Genomic DNA, 19,706 nt, shown 5'->3' on the forward strand with positions numbered 1-19,706 from the left:
CGCGGACAGTAAGGGATATGGGTCTTGGGCTGCCAAAAGTAACAACGGAAAACAATGGCTTCAAATCGACTTTGGGGAGCTGGTACGAGTGACAAAAGTAGCAACACAAGGGCGGCAGGACGCTGACCAATGGGTGACAAAATTCACTCTCTCTTACAGCGTGGACGGGATGCACTGGGTCGAGTACAAGGAAAACAGTGTCACGTGGGTAAGTAAAAACAATAATATCACCATTAAAGGTTAGCTGTAGGTTTTATAATGTTGCAGATATTCAAAGCATGTTCTTCCAAGTTTCAAAAGCCTATCAAGAAATACAGATTTTTTTTTTTTGTATTTAATCGATTGCATCGTTAACTTTTATTATTATTCTCTTTAAGCTTTATTCTCCGGTCATGCGCTTTTGATCTCTTTTGTAATTTCATTTTTATTGCACATATACTAGCATGACAAAGCATTGTTAAACTTAAACTTAAACTTAATTAAAATGCCTACCATTGTTGAAAAGAAGACACTTACCACCTGACTTACGTTTTAGAGATTAACATGTATCCATGACAACAGCTGGTAGCTCTTAGCACTTATCTGAAGAAACGATCGTAAATAAGAGACGTTACTATTTTTCCCAGTGGACATTTCTTTAATATAATGGATTAACTTGTTTTAATACTCAAAACAGCGTTTTGACATTATGAACATGAACGCTTCAATTGCATTGCCGGCTTGCAGTTCTGTTAAGTGACTGGTTAAGCTGATCTAGACAGGAGTCTACAGACGTCATGTGAGCAATTATGTAGCTGTATGATTAGTCTGACAAATTTTGGCTACCAAATGTAAAACCGCTTTCTAGCAATAATTAAAAGACCGTTTAAAAATATGATTTTTTAAGTAAAGGGTGAAATTGCAAACAAAAGTTTCAGGAGAGCTAACAGTGATAGAAAGCAAATAAACTGGTGTAACATAGAATGATTTGTTGTCGCACGTTCTCTGTGGAATACTTATTTTAGTCATTGTTTTATAAAAAGGTTTTTTCAGGCAATAGGGACAGACATACAGTCGTGGAACACCTGCTTGTGAAATCTTTCAATGCTCGGTTCATTCGCTTCCACCCAAAGTCATGGCATGGTCATATTTCTATGAGAGCAGAAGGGTATGGCTGTAGAAATGGTACGTTGGTAAAACCGAAAGGAAATGACTTGACATCCACAATAAAAATCAGTGACAGCATTAGATGGGACTCATGCATCTGTAACTTACTGAAACTGGGAGGGTCTTCTTGAGCCAATGAGACAATTCATATCACTAACACATAAAGAGTTATAGTAAGCGCAGAAGTGTATGGCTGTAGAAATGGTACGTTGGTAAAACCTAAAGGAAATGACTTGACATCCACAATGAAAATCAGTGACAGCATTAGATGAGACTCGTGCATCTGTAACTTACTGATAACTGGGAGGGTCTTCTTGAACCAATGAGACAATTCATATCAATAACACATAAACAACTAAAGTGAATAAAAAATTACGTAATTGGTTCAGGTCCATACTTAGTCTCCGCCTCAAACGCCCAAGATATATCGAATGCAATTTTTCTTTATATGGTCTTTACCAATCTAATTTAACACCAATTCAACACTTTTTGTAGTAATGCACGTCTTTATGAATAAGATATTTATTCACTAATGCAAGGTTTAGTTGCATAACAAGCACAGAGGGACTTTACATTGAAGGTTTAGGCACGTCTGTACATCCAAAATAAACTATAATTAAGTTGCTTGCTGCCGAAAGAAGTTATGTTGTACCTAGTGAATTTAGTTTCGGTTTTGTACCAATTTAACCATCCACCCAGGCTTTCGGGTACTTAAATGGGGCTCTAATTCCGCATGTAGGCTAAATATGTGCCTGGTATTTTTACTGAGTGAATGACCATGGTAATGATTTCAAACAGACGGCTCTGTGTTAATTTTCAGCAATACCTAGACCGTGGGACTCATGCAATTTCCCAAAATTTCTTGTTGTTTTGCAGTTCACAGGTGCTCGGTCTCACTTGGTTTGGAAGACAAACGGATTCCTGATAGTTCATTCACAGCTTCAGGTAGTTTTGACAATAACCACAGGCCTTCGCTGGCAAGACTTAACCTTTTGAGCGACGGCAAACATGTCGGCGCTTGGTGTCCAAAACGTAAAAGCACAAATCAATGGCTCCGAATAGACTTGGGAGAAATTACTACTGTGACAAAAGTGGCAACTCAAGGCCGGTACAACAGCGAGGACAGAGTTAAGACGTACAAACTGTCATACAGTGTGGATGGAATACACTGGACTTGGTACAAACAACGAGCTGTAGACAAGGTAAAATAAACTGTTCACACTGGATTGTTTTGTCGCTCTGTTACCCAAAGGAGCAAGCTTAAGAGTCCATAGATAGTCTTCAACTCCTCATATCACATGACGCCTGAGGTCAATTTAATAAAACTTTAACACTTATAGTTTACATGCTGGACTACTGGTTTGACGTTCGCACACAAAAAGAAACTCAATGAAGAATTCAACATGGGTTCAACCATATTTCTTGGACTCGTTTAATGCATGAGCGTGTAATAACAACGGTCCAGATTGTTGGTTACAAATGTAAAGGCTTTATTATTTTGGCACTTGAATGTTGAGTGTGTATGCAGCGCTACAAACGGAGGTTCTTATAAGGTGGTGCTATTACGATCTCGAAGGCGAGGGAAACGACACGGCCTTAATCTCTTAACAGACCTTGATAAGTTTTTATTCTCATCTACAAATAAAAATCTAAACAATGCAAAACAAAAACTTGTAAAAAATTTAAACGTGGCAATAACATTTAAGCGAAGTTAGGCCTCAGAAACTAGTGTTATAATAATTAGTGTTATCACAGAACAAAGGCGGAAGTCCTTTTAAGAGAAACAAATACTATGTAGTAGTAAATTTGAAAATAGACGGCTAATTTTACTTTAAAGGGACTGGGAACTAGTAAAAATAGCCGTCTATTTTCAAAATGAAAGGAATCTCTAAAAGGTCCAAGCACAGAAATGAAGTGCCTAATACTACGGGCAGCCTCCAGAAGGTAATAAAAAGTGGTGTCATTTTTGATGAAATGTTTTCATGAATGTTTCGGCCGCATCAGGTCACGTGACCTAATTTACATACGTCGTGTATGTCAATATGTTGACATTTGCAAGAATATTACGCTTCCGTTGTTTTGCGATGTTATGGCTAAATCTTCAGAAGATAGACCATTCCCTTACTTTTTCGATTAAATAAAACAAGACCCATGTGTTAATATTTAACGTTAAGGAAGACAATCACGCGATTAATAAGGTTGTCCAACAAAAGTAACTTTCCAAGAATGCGGACGAGGAAATATGGAGGGACAAAGACTAAAAAAAAGTGGACGTTCTGTTAACTGCACGTTTAAATCACACAGCTAAGAATATCGGTGTCAAAATTCATTTCTTTTTTCTTTCTCAGATCTTTGCTGGAAACACTGATAGAAACACGATCATTACGCACTCATTAAAGCCCCACATTGAAGCTCGTTATGTCCGTTTTCATCCCCTGACTCACAATCATAACATCCCTTGTTTGAGAGCTGAAGTGTATGGCTGTCGAAATGGTAAGTTATTCATTTGTCACGCATGTAAACTGTAGCCTCACTTGAACTGGTTATGGCACGGATCGGATCACCATTGAATAGGAGTGGGGTCTTTTGTGTCAATTGTAATTGCATTAGAAATACTCTAAAAAGTTTACTTAAAATCATTCTCGTACAGCAGTTACTTACTTATGGATCTTTAGAAGGCTTTCATGTCTTCACTGATAAAATCTTCGGACTTATAGATAGGTAAATCTCCAGTGGTCTTTGATAATCAGCTGAAATCTTCACGTGAATTGCTATTGATGTCCCAACATCTTAAACCTGTTGCTACTGGAGAGGGTGGGGTACCAAATTGTTAAGACTTTGAATGGGCAAAGATTACTGGTACTGTAATCTTAAATGTCAAGTTGAATCTCATATAATTTTCACTCAAAATCCAGTTTATTGCAGTTTCTACCAACACGCCCAATCTTTAATTTTCCAAAGGCATTTAACAACGATTGCTGTTAGTGAGCGATCCTTTTCATTATTTCTCATCATCAAAGCTAGTACATGTATGTGCGGTCAAATTCTGAGCATTATAGACTTCCCTGTATGTCCACAAGAATACAACTGTTCGTTGTTTTCAGTGACTTTGTCGAGAAAGAAAACAGAAAGTAGAAATTGGCAAATTGCCTGCATGCGATATTCCAATGAATTCGACGCAAACTCGGATACATTGTGAACAGCATCAATATATCTATCTGCCAAGGATTTTTGTATTCATTGAGCACGAATTGCAGAGCCCTACAAAGTTCAAGGTAGCTGCCTACGGACTGTAAGTTTTCAGTCTTGAAGGGTCTCTCTTGTGTTGATGGAAGAAGAGAAGAAGGGAAAATTTTACTAACAGACAACTTAATACTCATTAAAATCTTCCATACAGAGGTTCAATTTTTAACTCGAGTTGTATTATAACTAACCAAGGCCCACATACTAGTAAGTTCTTTGATATGGTATTTTTGATTAAACTATACTTAAGAATTCTCTAAGTCAAACACGTGTTTTTGAATATTGAAAATAGTTCGTATGAACTTGTCTGTACATTCTAACATGACAGTTTTTAGAAATGTTTTAGAGGATGAATTGTATTTCCTCGTGATTATGAGAAAGTATGGAAAGGTTTTGCCTTGACCGTCTCTTTATTCCAGAATCGGTATGTTTCCTCGGTGAGTTTCCTCATGAATCATAGTCACTGAGGAAACTTATCAAGCCCGCAGAACTTGACCAGTGGTTTACAGAAGTCAATGCAACTTGCAAAGCCGGATTCCTTAATACGAAAAAATTTGTTTACTCTTTCACGCAAATAAAAAAAAATTGAATAATTGAATGACGGTAGCAGTTGTGTAGCAACATAAGCAATTGCGAAAAGAAAGCCTGAAGGCAGTTCAGGCTTGAACGGGATTCGAACCCATGACCTCTGCGATGCCGGTGCAGTGCTCTACCAACTGAGCTTTCAAGCCAACTGGAAGCTGGCCATTTTGTGAATTCGTAATGTACCCGTCGAGGTGAAGTGATGGAAGTGGAATATATGAAATACGTATAATTGAACTTCGGATGCAAAAAGAAAATTGTCAGCGTGCAAACTTATTCATTGATTTCATTTGGGACTACATGCGTTTGGCCCGCTGAGTTATTTGACTCTTGCTAGTTGCTATGGGTCTGGATTCTAATTAAACAGTAATTTTAAAATGTTTATTCTCTGTTTTGTTCAGGCAAAAGTTGTCATTCTTCCCAATTTTTAAGAAAACAGTTAATAAATTCTTTGTACTCCATGAGCGATTTTATTACTTAATTCATTTATTGATTTATTTTTTCTATTTATTTATTTATTTATTTATTTATTTATTTATTTATTTATTTATTTATTTAAACAAAGAAACAATACAATGATTGCTCCACTCAGTCGCAGGAGTGCTCGATGCAAAAACATGCAGAGCGAAATATAAATTTTCTATCGTAAATTTATATTTATTTATTTATTTATTTATTTATTTGTTCATTCATTTCAGTAAAGAACTGCCTAATGCCGGTGGGGGTCGAGGATGGTAGAATTCGTGATGAAGCATTTACAGCGTCAAGCTATTACAGTGCCAGTTACCTCCCAAACCGAGCGAGACTCAACTTGCTTCCAAATGGCGGGAAATATTGCTGGGCCGCTCGCTATAATAACGTCAACCAATGGCTTCAGGTTTGAAATATCTTCTCAGATTGTTGAGTAGGTCTATTTTCTCCAAAACGCATTCTCCCTCATACCTAGCTAGTGGGTTCAAATGGTGTGACCGCTGTAACAGCAATAGTTTCTTACCCAGTGATACAATGTATGATCACGACTCTGTTTCTTCATTAATTGCCATACTTGCAGACCTTCAAACATATCAAAAGTGCTGGAATCCTATCAGATTACTTATTTGGAAACTCCTTTGGTTTGTTTATTTGATGTTTGTTTGGTTGTTGTTGCTTGAGCGTCTTATCGCAGCAGTGAAGCCAATTCCCAGGGGGTACCCAACAATACCTGGAATGTTCCCTCCTGTGTTCCAAGATCGTTTTGTAGACGCATTTGCGCAAACTTATACAGAATGATTTTTCCGCTGCTTTAACTGAAAATTTAAGTGGCAGAAAGTTTTAGACGGGGACGAAATTTTATTCCTTGAATTTACCAGTTGTTGCTGCTTTTTACGAAAATGTTAGCTATTCTTAATCGTATTTTTAACAACGTTTTTTCCTTTCGAAAACGAAAGGAGTTTAAGCTTAACAGTGTAACGACATTTTGAGCTGACATTTTTCAAAAGTAATTTTCAAAAGATTTTCTTCCAAGTAAATTCGAATTTCTAAGGCGATTTAAGGCCTTCCGAACAATCCACCAAAATGAACCGTTGGGTGTCCCTGAGTATCTACATGCTGTGAATAACAGGCTTGAGTACCATAACTTCCCAAAACTAAAAATCGACAAGCCATGCTTTTTCGCAGGTTAGCACTCAGTTTTTACACAACATATCAGTACAGTCTGACATCAATGTAGATTACTTCTACCCCCCTCCCCCTAAACAGAATTTTTTGTTAAATTTACCTGATTTCTTTTTCCTCAACAAAACCTCAACGTGCACTAAATAATGTTTTGAAGTTTGCCACTTGTCAAATTGCAATTCCAGGTTAAATTGGGGCGCATGTTTAATATAAGAGGCGTGGCTACTCAGGGGCGTCATGACGCTAATCAATGGGTAAAAAGATTCTCATTAGCTTACACTGCTGACGACTTCAACTGGGTTTACATCCGGGAAAACAGTCAAGTCAAGGTATTGACAGAATTTAAAGAGAGATTGCCTAATTTGTGATTACAAAACACACTTTATCTTAACCTCTGTTGTCAAAATCTGTGAGATGATTAACAAATATCCTGCAGGTGGACTAGGCAAATTTAATGTTGGGTAAGTTAAAAGGAATATCTAAATTTCTAGCTGACTTTAAGACTGACTACAAGACTGATTGTCCAACTGACTGACTGACTGACTGACTGACAAACTGACTTACTGACTGACTGACTGACTGACTGACTGACTGGCTGACTGACTAACTGACTGATTGACTTACTGACTAGTGACTGACTGACTGACTGGCAGACTGACTTACTGACTAGTGACTCACTGACTGACTGACTGACTGACTGACTGACTGACTGACTGACTGACTGACTGCCTGACTGACTTACTGACTAGTGACTGACTGACTTACTGACTGGCTGACTGACTGACTGCCTGACTGACTTACTGACTAGTGACAGACTGACTGACTGACTGACTGCCTGACTGACTTACTGACTAGTGACTGACTGACTGACTTACTGACTAGTGACTGACTGGCTGACTGACTGACTGACTGACTGACTGCCTGACTGACTTACTGACTATTGACTGACTGACTGACTGACTGCCTGACTGACTTACTGACTAGTGACTGACTGACTGACTGACTGACTGACTAGTGACTGACTGACTAACTGACTGACTGACTGACTGACTGACTGACTGACTGACAGGCTAGTTGACTAAATTACTAACTACCTGCTCAGCGAACAAGGCAACCAACCCACACGTCAACAAACTGATCGTGACAGTCAGACTGAAAGGCTATGATCTTGTGACTGACTATAGAAGACTCACTGAATTTGTGAGTGAACGATGATTCACCAGTTTTTAATTATTCATTAATTCGTCAATCTTAACTGCAGACGTTCGTTGGCAACAATGATAGAACAACAGTTGTCAAACATTTCTTTAGTCCTGACACAAGGATTTTTGCCCGGAGTATTCGCTTCCACCCTAAAGGTTGGAATGGTCACGTGTCAATGAGGGTGGAGATATATGGTTGTGAAGACGGTAAGCATCCTACTGTTACCATTTTATTCTAGAAAAAGGATCTAATTTCCAACCTTCTAGTTTCCAGTTAATCTGTGGAAAGAATGGCTAATTAACTAATGCCAGAAAGGAGTGTGTAAGGCTATGATTAAACGCCTTAGAACAGTGAAACACTTTCTTTCACAGGATATTTCTGTCGACTTTTCTTTAATTTTGATAAAAAAAAAACTGTATTATACGCACAATTATGTTCCTTTCCAATCTGGATGTTACCAGCAGGGGATCTATTCATTAAGAAATATGAAATGACCGTTATTACTTACGATACAAGGAAATAGTTTTGACTTGCTCCTGAAAGACCCACAACATGCCATACAAGCAGTGACAGACAAACCACATTAATTTACAAATTTAAGGTGCATTATCCTCCTTTATTGTTGCTAACGCTTGAGTCAGTCCTGGATGTAATTCTGAAAGGGTGTGCATTTTTCGGAGTTTATCATAATCAGATTGGAAATGTCTTAAAAAAATAATTTATTAATACCAACTGGTTCCTCCACTGGCACAATGCAAACAGTACGTAAACACGTACGTAACCGATGGAATAAGTTGCGTCTACAGTAGCATCCAGTTTGGCTTCTTTAAAAGGATGACCAATGAGGTGAGTTACCATGGGAACGTCATCTCGAGTGAACAATTAAATGTCATCCCAAGTTTTTGCTAGATAACATGAGATAAAGTTTAAGAGAATTAACCAAGTTTGGCTCTCTTTGCTTTAATGTTAAAAAATGTTATGAATGCTGGCACTTTGTACCTCCCCTCCCCTCCCTACCTAGACTGAATATGTAGATTTAATGGGGCATGCAAATAAGAACCTGCTGTCTAAACAGGGTCACAAGGCTACAAATGTACCAATTGTCTTCAATAGGGTATGAAAAACCGAGCGCTATGGAAACGAGGTGACCAATGAAGGATCTTCTCTTAAACAGATAAGAGAATTCTGTTTCACAGGTGCTCAAATGAATCTTTTTCTCTTAAATTGTCTGTGAAAATCAATGTTCTCTTAACAGTGCAAGGTCAGGTTAACAGAGTCCAGCCGCACCTCCCTATCAAATATTTGGTCCAGCATACGCCAACCGAGAACGTCAGCTGTGTCAACGTTTTTTTGCCAGACTGTTTGGGATGGCAGCTAATTTGAAAAGTAAAACCTTTCATAAAGGTCGATAAATTTCTCAGTAATACACGCAATTGTGATATCATTGCCTCAACAGGCAATTAAGATTTATTTTCAGATGTCAAAGGAAAACAAAAGGAAAACGTATTTTTAACTTTTTTATCATCCTTTGACCGGTAGCTCGGAGTTGTTTTCTTCCTCTGGGAATGGAGAGTGGCCATCTTCCTGACAGCGCATTATCAGCCTCGACTTCCTACAACGCCGCTCACATTCCTCAGTTTTCCCGCCTCAACAAAATCTTCAGTAGAGGTAAGGCCGGGGCATGGAGCGCACGCAGTAACGATGGAAACCAATGGCTGCAGGTGTACTTTGCGCGGGAAACAACAGTGACCAAAGTGGCGACTCAAGGGAGGTATGACGCGAACCAGTGGGTGATGAGCTACAGTTTGTCCTACAGCGTGGATGGAACTCACTGGGCCTGGTACAGACTTTCTAATGGGCATATCAAGGTATTTTAAACTACCAACTTGATGCGGATCTTTACCGCTAAAACTCAATTATGCTTTCCCTTGCACATGCATTATGCATTTTAAATTACAATGTTTTGCATCATATTAACCCTGATGACTCTAGAATGGCTTATTTTATGTACTAACTGATAAAATGGTCATTTGAAAATGGCCATTAACGATGCGTTCCGTTATGTGATTGTCATAATGGTTTCAATCCATTCAGACGGATGAAATAATTGTATTCACTGCATGTTGTGGCTTTTAGTTTCCACATGCCAATAAATTATTTTGAGCCTTTCATCAAACCTTTAAATCTGCTTTAAATGTGCCAGGTTTTTGGAGGCAATATTGACCGCAACACCCCAGTTTTCCATTCCCTGCATTCACCAATCCAAGCCCGATTCCTTCGTTTCCACCCCAAGACGTGGTCTGGTCACATCTCCATGAGGGCGGAGGTTTATGGCTGCCAGGAAGGTAAATAGACAACAGCAGTGCACTGTTACTGATGACGATTTTGGATTTTGTGAAAGAAATGTGATGTTATGTTATTTAAAGCCTGGTGAATGAATGATGGAGGTATTTTTCGTGCACTAAAACAGCCATACTCATAAAAAGGTAATTCTGTGTAGTTCTTCCAACAGTAATCAAACCTATGACCTTCCAATTATTATTTCGGATTCTCTACTACTGAGCTATACTACAGAAGACAAACATCCTGCATACTGCTAGGAAGACTATAAGTTTCACTGACTGGAGAAGTACCTCTATCATTTTGGATTTTATTTAGTAATACTGTTACAATGATCTTTCCGACATCAGCAATTTTCAAAGATCCGTGACAATTGAAACTGTTTTATATCGTAGATCGACAATTTTTAAAGGTTCCGGCGTGTGATATTTCAGTGAGAACCCTTATTTTCTGTTAACTGTCCTTGCATTATCGGTTATTCAGAATAATGAGATACAGTCGGACCTCTATTAAGCGGCCACCTATTAAGCGGCCACCCTCCATTAAGCGGCCACTTTCCAAAGTCCCGAATTGTTATTTTGTCAGTAAAGTGTTGTATTCGATACCTCTATTCAACGGCCAACCTCTATTAAGCGGCCAGTTTTCAAAGTCCCCAGGGTGGCCGCTTAATAGAGGTCCGACTGTATTGTAGTTGTAAGATGTAATCATCAACATACCATCATCATTATCATCATCATCACCATCGTCATAAAAACACAATCGCGATAGTAAGAGTTATAGTAATAGTGATAGTGACATAAGAATGTTAAAATCATAGTGCTCGATGTAACTGTATGTCCCACGGGACGCCACCATGAAGGTACGGCCAGAGAAGAAGGTTAATCGCTATAACTGGAAACCCTGTAAGCACCAACCTTAGTTAAGACCAAACTGTGTGATCAATGTCACGAGATTTTGTCACCTATGTTGATGCAAACAGAGACCATGCGTTTGCTCGAAAGTCTTTTAATCTACTTCACTAACTATCATTCGTTATGTCAAAGCCCAGCATAATTTTCGTTAAAGAATCATTTATATTGTTTTCGTTTTGAAAAAAGGAATATATTTTTAGGATACCATTGCTCAATGTCCCTTGGAATGGAAGATGGCCGAATTAGGGATGCCGCCATGTCTGCCTCGACTATTTACAACGCTAACCACGCAGCTAGACTCGGCCGTTTGAACCTGGTAGCTAGGTCCGGTAAAGCGGGAGCCTGGTGCGTCAAAACGAGAAATAGCAACCAGTGGCTACAGATCGACCTCGGTCACCCCACAAGTGTGACTAAAGTAGCCACACAAGGAAGGCAGGATGCTTCACAATGGGTCACCAGTTACTCGCTGTCTTACAGCCTGACCAGTTCCTACTGGGTTCAGTATACGGTGCGTGGCAAGAAGAAGGTAATGTCTGTCGATTAACTTAATTTCACTTCGAAGAAAACTGAATCACGGGGCTTCTAGAAGTCCCTTTAATACAATCATATTTTCCCATCTATCGGTTTCTTCGTTATCTCGTACCCAGAGTGAGAAGATTTGTGTACAAGATTAGGTTTCCTCGATGGAATAGAAGAGAATTTAATTCAATCCATTTATTTTGCCATTAACCAAAAAAATACAAATTTAGGCGATGGAAGATTAAGAATTACGTTTTCGGCAAACGGCAGATCTAGAAATGACCACGTGACCATTTGCCGCTCGCTGTTTTCAGTCTCTCAGTAAACTTGATAAAGTAGTTTTGTGTAAGCATCAAAGGTCAGAATTATTTTGCACCATCCTCATCTGAGTACTAACGTTTTCAAGAAAACATTAACGCGAATCTCACGTTTGACGTTTGGGTAAACGTGATTGTACATCTCTCCAATGAAAAAGCAAATCCTGGCATGACGTCATATCGGTCATAGACTCGTACGCAGCCGGTCAAAGCAAATGTTCGGAAAGCTTTTTTGTTTTCATGGCTGAGAAATGAGACAAAACAAAAGTTAGCATTTTGAAGCCATCGAGAATGATTTATCCAAACGAGAGAAGGATTCATTGAAAAACAGACAGTAAAAGAAATGGAAGTATACCGACTTTTCGCGCAAAGAAGTGTTTGTTGCCCTCCGTAGGACTGGGAAAGAGTTCAAGTTGTGTAGTTGCAAATCACATTTTTACCGCAGTTGGTTTCTAGAGCGAAAGGCACCACTTACATAACTACATGTACACTACACTTCCTCTACTTTTGAGTTACCATAAGCCTGTTTTATGAGGACAGCCACAGTATTAATTTTAGTCTCAAAAGGAAAGGATATAACAGATTCAAGGATTTCTCAAGCTTAAGCTTAGAGTAAAGTAAAGTAAGCGGGTGAAGTTGTAGGTTTACATCGTAAATGAGTTGTTAAATTGAAAGTTTCCTGATCTTAAATTTGTGATAGCAGCTTTCTGATCTTTTATTAAATAGAAATTCAACGCTCGCCGTTGACGAACAACCTTTCAGCGAAGATTTTTACGCGTTTGCATTTCTTTTCGGTAGAGTCCGGCGGGGAAACAGTTTCCATCGTTTAGCTGCACTAGTTTTCCGCATATTTCTCCACACTGAAAACCAAACTATTTCTCTTGAGAAAATTTGTAGAAAGTGTTTTCCAAGGGGTTGAAGTTCAACTCTGTCCGACGAAACGGCTACCGTGCGTGGTTCGCAACACTTCAATCCCTTTTCCGCGTTAAATTGCGAGGGTTTGATTCAAGCTGCGTCAAGTGAGAAAAGTGAACTGTTTGCCCGGTCCAACTTTAACAACAATTCTATATTTGACTTTTATTTTTTTTTTTGAAAGGTTTTCCGTGGCAACTTTGATCGTGACTCCATTGTTGTTCATCATATCTTTCCGCCATTCCACGCCCGCTTTGTCCGAATCCACCCTTTGAGTTGGCATTCCTGGATAAGCATGCGCGCTGAGCTGTATGGGTGTCCAATAAAGGTAAGATTAGATAAAAACACGGTAATGTCCTAATTAAATATAGAGCGGTTTCCAATTGAGAGTCATAAAACCAAAACCAAAGTAATTACTCTGGCTAATAGGTGGTTTTTTCACCTCACACATCGTCACGCAAGTGAAAAAATAAAATCCTCAACCATTCAATAGATAAAGTCAAGAAATTGATATGTTGTAGAAGAAAGATACATAAACAACGTGTGAAAGCCACAGGGCTGTGCGATATCTCCTAATTGAGTTATTCGAGAAAATGTACCACGGAAAATTACAGAGTTTAGTATGGGACGCCATGTTGGTGCCCCGTCTGATGGGCACCAACATGGCGGCCGGAAACCTGCAAAAACATCTGGAGTTTACCTTGGCTATTTCAAAGCCTTTCTTCTCTCTGCTGAACTTTCACACATTGACATTAACGCTTCTATTACATGTCAGCTGATCAGACCTAAAAAAAAACACGAGGCGAATCGATGTTTTCATGTACGTGACATGTTTAGAGCAGCAATTCTTCTGTCACGCACTGTTCAAAAAACCTAAAATTCAAACTGCTCTATTTTCAAAACAAAGAATGCTATCCTGCTGAAAACAAGGAAGCCGATGGAAATTTAGATTTTCTTATATGTGATGAAGATAAAAACCCCAAATTGTGTTTAGTTATGAATTTCAGTTTTTATGACGTCATGTGAAAACCAAGAATCGTAACAGATGTAAGCAACACAACGAGCCAATCAGAATTCGAAGTAAATACATGGAAACGCGAGCGGCGAAAACTCAATTTGTTTCAGTTTGGATTCCCATTGGTTGAGAATGTGGCGCGAGCTTTGTTAACCAATCACAGGGCGTAGTAATGCAAAACCAAAGCAAACGCGAAATTACTTTCGACACTTAATTGAAAACCGCTTGATGGCCCGTGTATAGAGCGGTTTTCAACGTGAGTGTCGTAAAACCAAACACCAAACTAATTGCTCTGGCCAATCGCAACAGATGTAAACAACACAACAAGCCAATCAGAATTCGAAGCAAATACATGTAACTGGCGCCAAGCGCGGGAAAACGCGTGCGGCGAAAACAAGATTGGTTTTGGTTTGGATTCCCATTGGTTGAGAAAGTGGCACGAGTTTTGTCAACTAACCACAGAGCGTAGTGATGCAAAACCAAAGCAAACGCGAAATTACTTTCGACACTCAATTAAAAACCGCTCTATGGCCCGTGTATAAATAATACACTTTAATCCCGAAGACTGAATGCGCGTGTCGGTAAGGCTGGAGATGAGCATGGCATGCCAACAATGCACATTGGATGCAGCTGAAGGTCACGTTCAGATATCTGATTTATAGCCTAGAAACGTTTTAATGTACTCAAATCACCTTATCCATTCATCTGTCTTGATTAAATGTTTTTCTCAGCGATAGAAACTTAACCGTTTTCTGCACGCTGGAACAATGGCTGAAATATCTCGTGCGTTTGCATCGCTCACAGAGAAAATGAACGAACCCTCCGTAAATATGCTCTCGTGCTCACTTTTTGAAAGGAAAACAGTTCATTTGTTTATTGTGTAGAAAAAACTCCAAGTCAAAAATTAAAATATCTCACGGCAACCCAATTGTTCGTTTCTTTGCCAACTGTTAAAAAGTTGTGTTTTGCCCAAGAAATAAATTAAAGATACACTTTTTTCGTAATTCATCCTGGCTCCTCCTTTTTAATTGCAAGTTCACTGAAAATGTACCGAATGAATCCGCTAATGGTCTCACGGCTTCTGCTTCTCGGAGGAGCAGTACTAACTGCTTTTTTCTTCAACACACGGAAATTGGAGACAGTCCCCGACACAGAAAATCCTTGAACTTGTTGACTGGTAAATTAATATTTACTAAGTTCAAGAAGCTTTACCGATGCTTTACTAGAAGTTCATTATTCCAGGAAACCTAAGAGATTTCAGCTCAATGTCTGCTAAATATACTCGAAAGAAAGAAAAGGGTAGCAAGCTTTAATTTGAGAATAATATCTCATTAAGCTGCGCCACTACGGAAAAGTTATTCAAGGTGTTATTGTCTCTTTGGCAGGGTATCTGAAGAAAAGAGAAAAGCTTTCGGACGCCGCAGACAAGAGAAACGGCGAGGAAACTTGAAGCGCCTGAGTCTTTGCTTTTTTAACTTCAAGTTCGTAGAAAGTAGAATAAAAAGCTTCTCATAAAGGAGAATCTTTGTTGTCTTTATTCATGGATTAACTTCCGGCCTTCCTATATTTCCTCAAGCACTGTTTGTTTTCCATGCATTGCAGAAGAACTGGCACAATCGTTGTTAACACTCTCCTCGCACCAGTGTGGCCCTGGTTGCATGGTGCGCATCGCCATGAGTACGTTAAAATTAAAACTAAACCGGTTGTGAAAAGAGGTTTAGAAGGTGGGCGCTATGTGAAAAACTCCCCTTAAAAAAGAATACAAGCTAGAATAATTTACATTAAAACAAGGAACTACAATTGTATCAACTAAATTTGCATCACTTGAAACCTGTCGGAGGATTAAATGATTATGTACAAACAAGGAATTGGAAAAATTATAAAATACACAAGAACGATTAAAGGGGTTTTACGCTTCTACAACGCTTCCACTCGCGAACGATTCTAGCGAAAAAAGTAATATTTATAACGATTGCAATTTGAAGGCTTAAGTTTCAGTTTATAATTACGATTTTAGACGGCTGGGGTGAGTTGCATAAATTTAACGTCGAGCCGCCGTAACTGCTAACGCCAGACCTTCATCCCATGCAGTCACATTCAGTATTTTAACGTCGGACAATAGCATTTACGCCCGCCTTAAAGTTTTATGCAACTCGTCCCTGGTGCGCTTTGAAGCTAGTTGAAATATTCTTCGAACAAGGCGAAAACAGATTTGCAACATTTAATCAACGAAAAGCAGCTGAGGGTCTCCGTTCGGCTAGCTAATCAGGCTAGCATAGATAGCAAAGCGATTCTCATACGGCATCTGTCCTTTCCTCTGGCCCAGAACAAGTCAGTTAAGTTTGTTGTTTGTTTTCGTGCTTGCGTCAAGGATTTGCTTCAGTGTTCTCCAGTTTGTATAGCGGACACAGTTTGAAAGAACAGTGCACGTCATGCGGCATTCAGCTAAATTTGGTTTACTTTTCCGTCGGTTCATGACGCACAAATCCAGCTGAGACTCCCCGTCCTGCAACACGTAGCGAGGAAAAAACTTTGTCCTTGCAACAGAACCTCTTCCATGAAAGCGGGGATGCCACATGAGTGACTGAACTGTCCCCGCTTCATCTCCCTGCGACATTTTCCTTATTGCGTCCTATAACCTAGCCTTAGCTAGGTCCAGAAGATTACACAGATTGAAAGAGTTATAAAAATTAAACTACCTCTCAAAAACATAAAGTCAAGATATTTCACCAAACAAAGTTAATAAAACACCAAGTTTTTATTTTAAGCTCCCTTACATGGGCAGGTTTACTAGCATCCCACAGAAACGCGTAACTGGGGTATAGTGAGACGATATTGTGAAAACATTGAGATCAAATTATTCTTCTCTACATTCAAAATAGGCTCCTTGTTAAGTATGAAAGATCCTATCCCTAAAGGTCTTCTTTTAGGCGTCGTGTATAAATTTTCTTGTGTAGCCTGTAATGCCTGTTATGTCGGTGAAGCAACCTTACCCTTTTCCACACGTTTCCTTGCGGAACATCTAACTACGGATAGGAACTCACACATCGGAAAACATCTACAGAATTCTGAGCATTGCCGTGCCTTTTAAAGTTCCAGCGATTGCTTTCATGTAATTGATTAAGCCAGCACTTCATTCCAGCTCAACATAAAAGAAGCTTTGCACATCTTGTGGATAAACGGGGGAGGGGGACCTCTAAAGTTTGCAACGTCTTCCATGGTTGGTCGAGAGGACAAAAGAACGAACAACACAACCGTTACGATATTCCCAACCCGAAAAAAACAATTCAGCTGCAGGCTACAGGTTATAAGGGTTCAGTGAAAATACTAGAGCTTTTGAAAGTGTCAAATCATGTTTGCACTGAAGAAGGCAGAACCGACTTTCTGCCGAAACATGTCTGTTAAATTGAAAATCGTCGTTTTATATCTCAGTAAAACTTGTTCCGATTTTCCATGCAGCTCTCCAGACCTTTCTGAAATTACTAAAATCAAGGGCGTCCTACTTAAAGGGTCCCTCCCAACCAGTGTGCTTTGCGGGCGATTGTTGTTGTTTTTATCCGGGACATTGATAAGAATGATAGCGAGTGAGCCGACATCTTATCGCGCTATAATTTCATCGCGTCGAATTCGAGTCGAATGATACACGTATAAACTCTAGGTTGAGAATTGAAGCATGTCCTCAATTCAAGGAAGACCAGTGAATAGGTATGGTTCGATTATTCGAGAGGAATCCGATGACGAGATGCCACAACAAGATGATCTGGCTGTTAGCGTCGAAACCCGCATGGTAAGTAGAAACTCGTTTTTTTTCTTCCTCGTGTGAGAACCCGCTTTTATGAGGAAAATATTGTGATTATAGTTCCATTTTATAGAGAAAAAAAGCCGTAATCCTTGTAGGTGACAGTAACTGCAATTTAACTGTGTATGCATGATGTATTGGTTTGCTTGTTCTGCTGGAACGTTTCACCATTCAAGACTTTCGAAAGCAAATACTGTATTCACGTATCTCCTACACATGCATGTGACTTGGTCTCTGAAATTTGTAGGCGTTTATTTTTGGAGATGTTTATTAATGCTTGTTCGCATGTAGACATGTCACTGCAAGAATACTTGCAGAAGAAAGTCTGAAAGGACAAGAGGTTGTGTTTGCCGTGACAACGGTTTGCCCTGTTCTGCGAACTGTGATTGTGGTCCAGAAGGAAAACCTTGCTCGAACAGGAAAGAGATCTCTTCCAATGTTCCAGCAGCTGTTGCTCGACTTCCTAGCAGTGCTTTTGACAGACATCAAGCCGCAGCAGCCAAGTCTAGAGAAGAAATTGGGGTAAGAAATGCTGCCGAGACAATGTTCATGATTGCTATGAATAACAATGTTTCTCAACCTCAAATTTCTTTGCGCATTGTCAACAGTGGATGAATTTCTCTATAACTGGTCCCAAGGTTGCAATTCTTCCATTACGTTAATGATTGCTTCAATCGTAAGCAGTGCATGTACGCAGTATGTATTCTGCTTTCCTCAGTAGTAGAAGTAACACTATAAAACTATGAAAGACTTACTATTTTTTCAAGTGTATTGTTCTGTTTACTTTTTGAAGCCCTTTTTACTTCCCTCGTGTATTCGTTTTTGTTTTGTTTTTCTCTCATACCGAGAACGTATAATACTGCTTCTGTATTCACAATGGAATGGTATATTTTTGGCCTATCAAAGTTTGTAGTGTGTTTTGGCACCACCAAAGGTAACACTTGGGGTCTTCAACTGGTAAATGAATCTTCACACTGAAACTCAGTTCGCTCAGTATGCTATGTTATATCTTGAAGCAGGTGACATGATCAAAAATGGGCTTTTCAATTGTAAGTTTCTTGCTTTGCTTGCAAAACTTCACTCACAAAATACTGGTAGCTGATTCCCTTCAATAGTTTAGACCCCACAATCATCCCCTCACTCGCGAAAGATACACATCAATTTATTTTGATTATTTTTAAAGGCCTTCATTAGAACAATCACCCCAGAGGAAAAGGATCGTTTGCTTCTTGAGTTGCTGAGCAATGGACGAGGCAGTTTGGATTATGCAAAGAATTTGATTGCGGGAGATACAGCTCACCCCAACCCTGAAGGTCCACCTGAGAGTGAACCACCAGAGTGGTGTGTCTGTGGGGTGTGCAGACTTATGCCAACACCAGAAGAAAACAAATGTTGTGGAAAACGCACATGTGTGACCTCTTATGAACTGTTTCAGAACATTTGTATAGACAGGGAAGTGTTAACAGTTGCAATACGTGCAAGATGTGACATAAGGGTAGAGGAACCCGATTACGCATCTAATAGCTTTAGAAAAGCTGCATACCGCCAGTTTATTTTATGGCGTTTTGGTAAACTGGGCCGGGGAAACAGAAAAGTTTGCCCAGCTTGCACAGTAAGGATTGTAAGGGAAGCATACCCAGCTTTAGATGGACAGTATTTAGGATTTAGAAGATCATAGTATTGTTTAAGGACAGTGCCTACTAATACAGAAGTATTTTTGCGTGGTTTATGACTATGAGGGAAAAGCAGATTTTAGCAAGGGCTATTGGAATCCAAATTGAAAATTGAGCATGGTTCCCCCAATTTTATTTTTGGATACCAAGAGCACTTTCTAAGTTGTGTTTTCTCTGCATAGTTTTAAGCCACAGAAAAATATCCCTGTATTAGAAGGCACCACCCAAAGGGAACCCCAAGTATCTTGAGATGCGCAGAACGTGTGCACAGTACTAAAAGTTGGCACCGTCCTTAAAATTGCTTCCTTAGAGGACTGCCAGTTTTCACTTGAGTGTCCTGACATGAAATCCAAAAGTTGAAGTTGCTTATATCTACTACAAAGTTAGAGTATT

General features: G+C 39.3%; 2 protein-coding genes across 4 annotated transcripts in view; both read left to right on the forward strand.

The window, feature by feature from the left end:
- The window catches only part of LOC146456690 (uncharacterized), a 23,501-nt gene extending 8,138 nt beyond the window's left edge, over positions 1–15,363 (forward strand). For 2 of the 3 annotated variants that reach the window (XM_085092641.1, XM_085092642.1), the window contains exons 3-14: positions 1–208; positions 1,023–1,164; positions 2,023–2,348; positions 3,495–3,639; positions 5,670–5,848; positions 6,810–6,953; positions 7,886–8,033; positions 9,367–9,695; positions 10,031–10,172; positions 11,279–11,604; positions 13,011–13,154; positions 15,227–15,363. The exon at positions 1–208 is cut by the window's left edge and continues 118 nt beyond it. In XM_085092641.1, coding sequence (XP_084948767.1) covers positions 1–208; positions 1,023–1,164; positions 2,023–2,348; positions 3,495–3,639; positions 5,670–5,848; positions 6,810–6,953; positions 7,886–8,033; positions 9,367–9,695; positions 10,031–10,172; positions 11,279–11,604; positions 13,011–13,154; positions 15,227–15,235 — 2,242 coding nt within the window. In that variant the 3' untranslated portion in view covers positions 15,236–15,363. Of the gene's footprint in view, positions 209–1,022; positions 1,165–2,022; positions 2,349–3,494; positions 3,640–5,669; positions 5,849–6,809; positions 6,954–7,885; positions 8,034–9,366; positions 9,696–10,030; positions 10,173–11,264; positions 11,605–13,010; positions 13,155–15,226 lie in introns of those variants that run through there. The other variant, XM_085092643.1, reaches the window with a different exon arrangement.
- Positions 15,364–17,348: 1,985 nt separating this feature from the next.
- Positions 17,349–19,702, forward strand: LOC146456691 (uncharacterized). The gene is made up of 3 exons (XM_085092689.1): positions 17,349–17,628; positions 17,932–18,162; positions 18,824–19,702. Exons 1-3 carry the CDS (start codon positions 17,515–17,517, stop codon positions 19,316–19,318), a joined length of 840 nt encoding a protein of 279 aa, XP_084948815.1. The 5' UTR covers positions 17,349–17,514; the 3' UTR covers positions 19,319–19,702.
- The last annotated feature ends 4 nt before the right edge of the window (positions 19,703–19,706 follow it).

Source organism: Pavona decussata, unplaced genomic scaffold, assembly GCF_977016875.1.
Source record: "Pavona decussata unplaced genomic scaffold, jaPavDecu1.1 SCAFFOLD_254, whole genome shotgun sequence".
Classification (NCBI taxonomy): Eukaryota; Metazoa; Cnidaria; class Anthozoa; order Scleractinia; family Agariciidae; genus Pavona; species Pavona decussata.

Bases quoted from the DNA above. Each gene is read 5' to 3' on its own strand.
- LOC146456691 (XM_085092689.1), top strand. From the start codon at position 17,515: ATGTCCTCAATTCAAGGAAGACCAGTGAATAGGTATGGTTCGATTATT. The intron at 17,629-17,931 runs GTAAGTAGAAAC...GTTCGCATGTAG, and splicing joins TTAGCGTCGAAACCCGCATG to ACATGTCACTGCAAGAATAC. The intron at 18,163-18,823 runs GTAAGAAATGCT...TTATTTTTAAAG, and splicing joins AGTCTAGAGAAGAAATTGGG to GCCTTCATTAGAACAATCAC.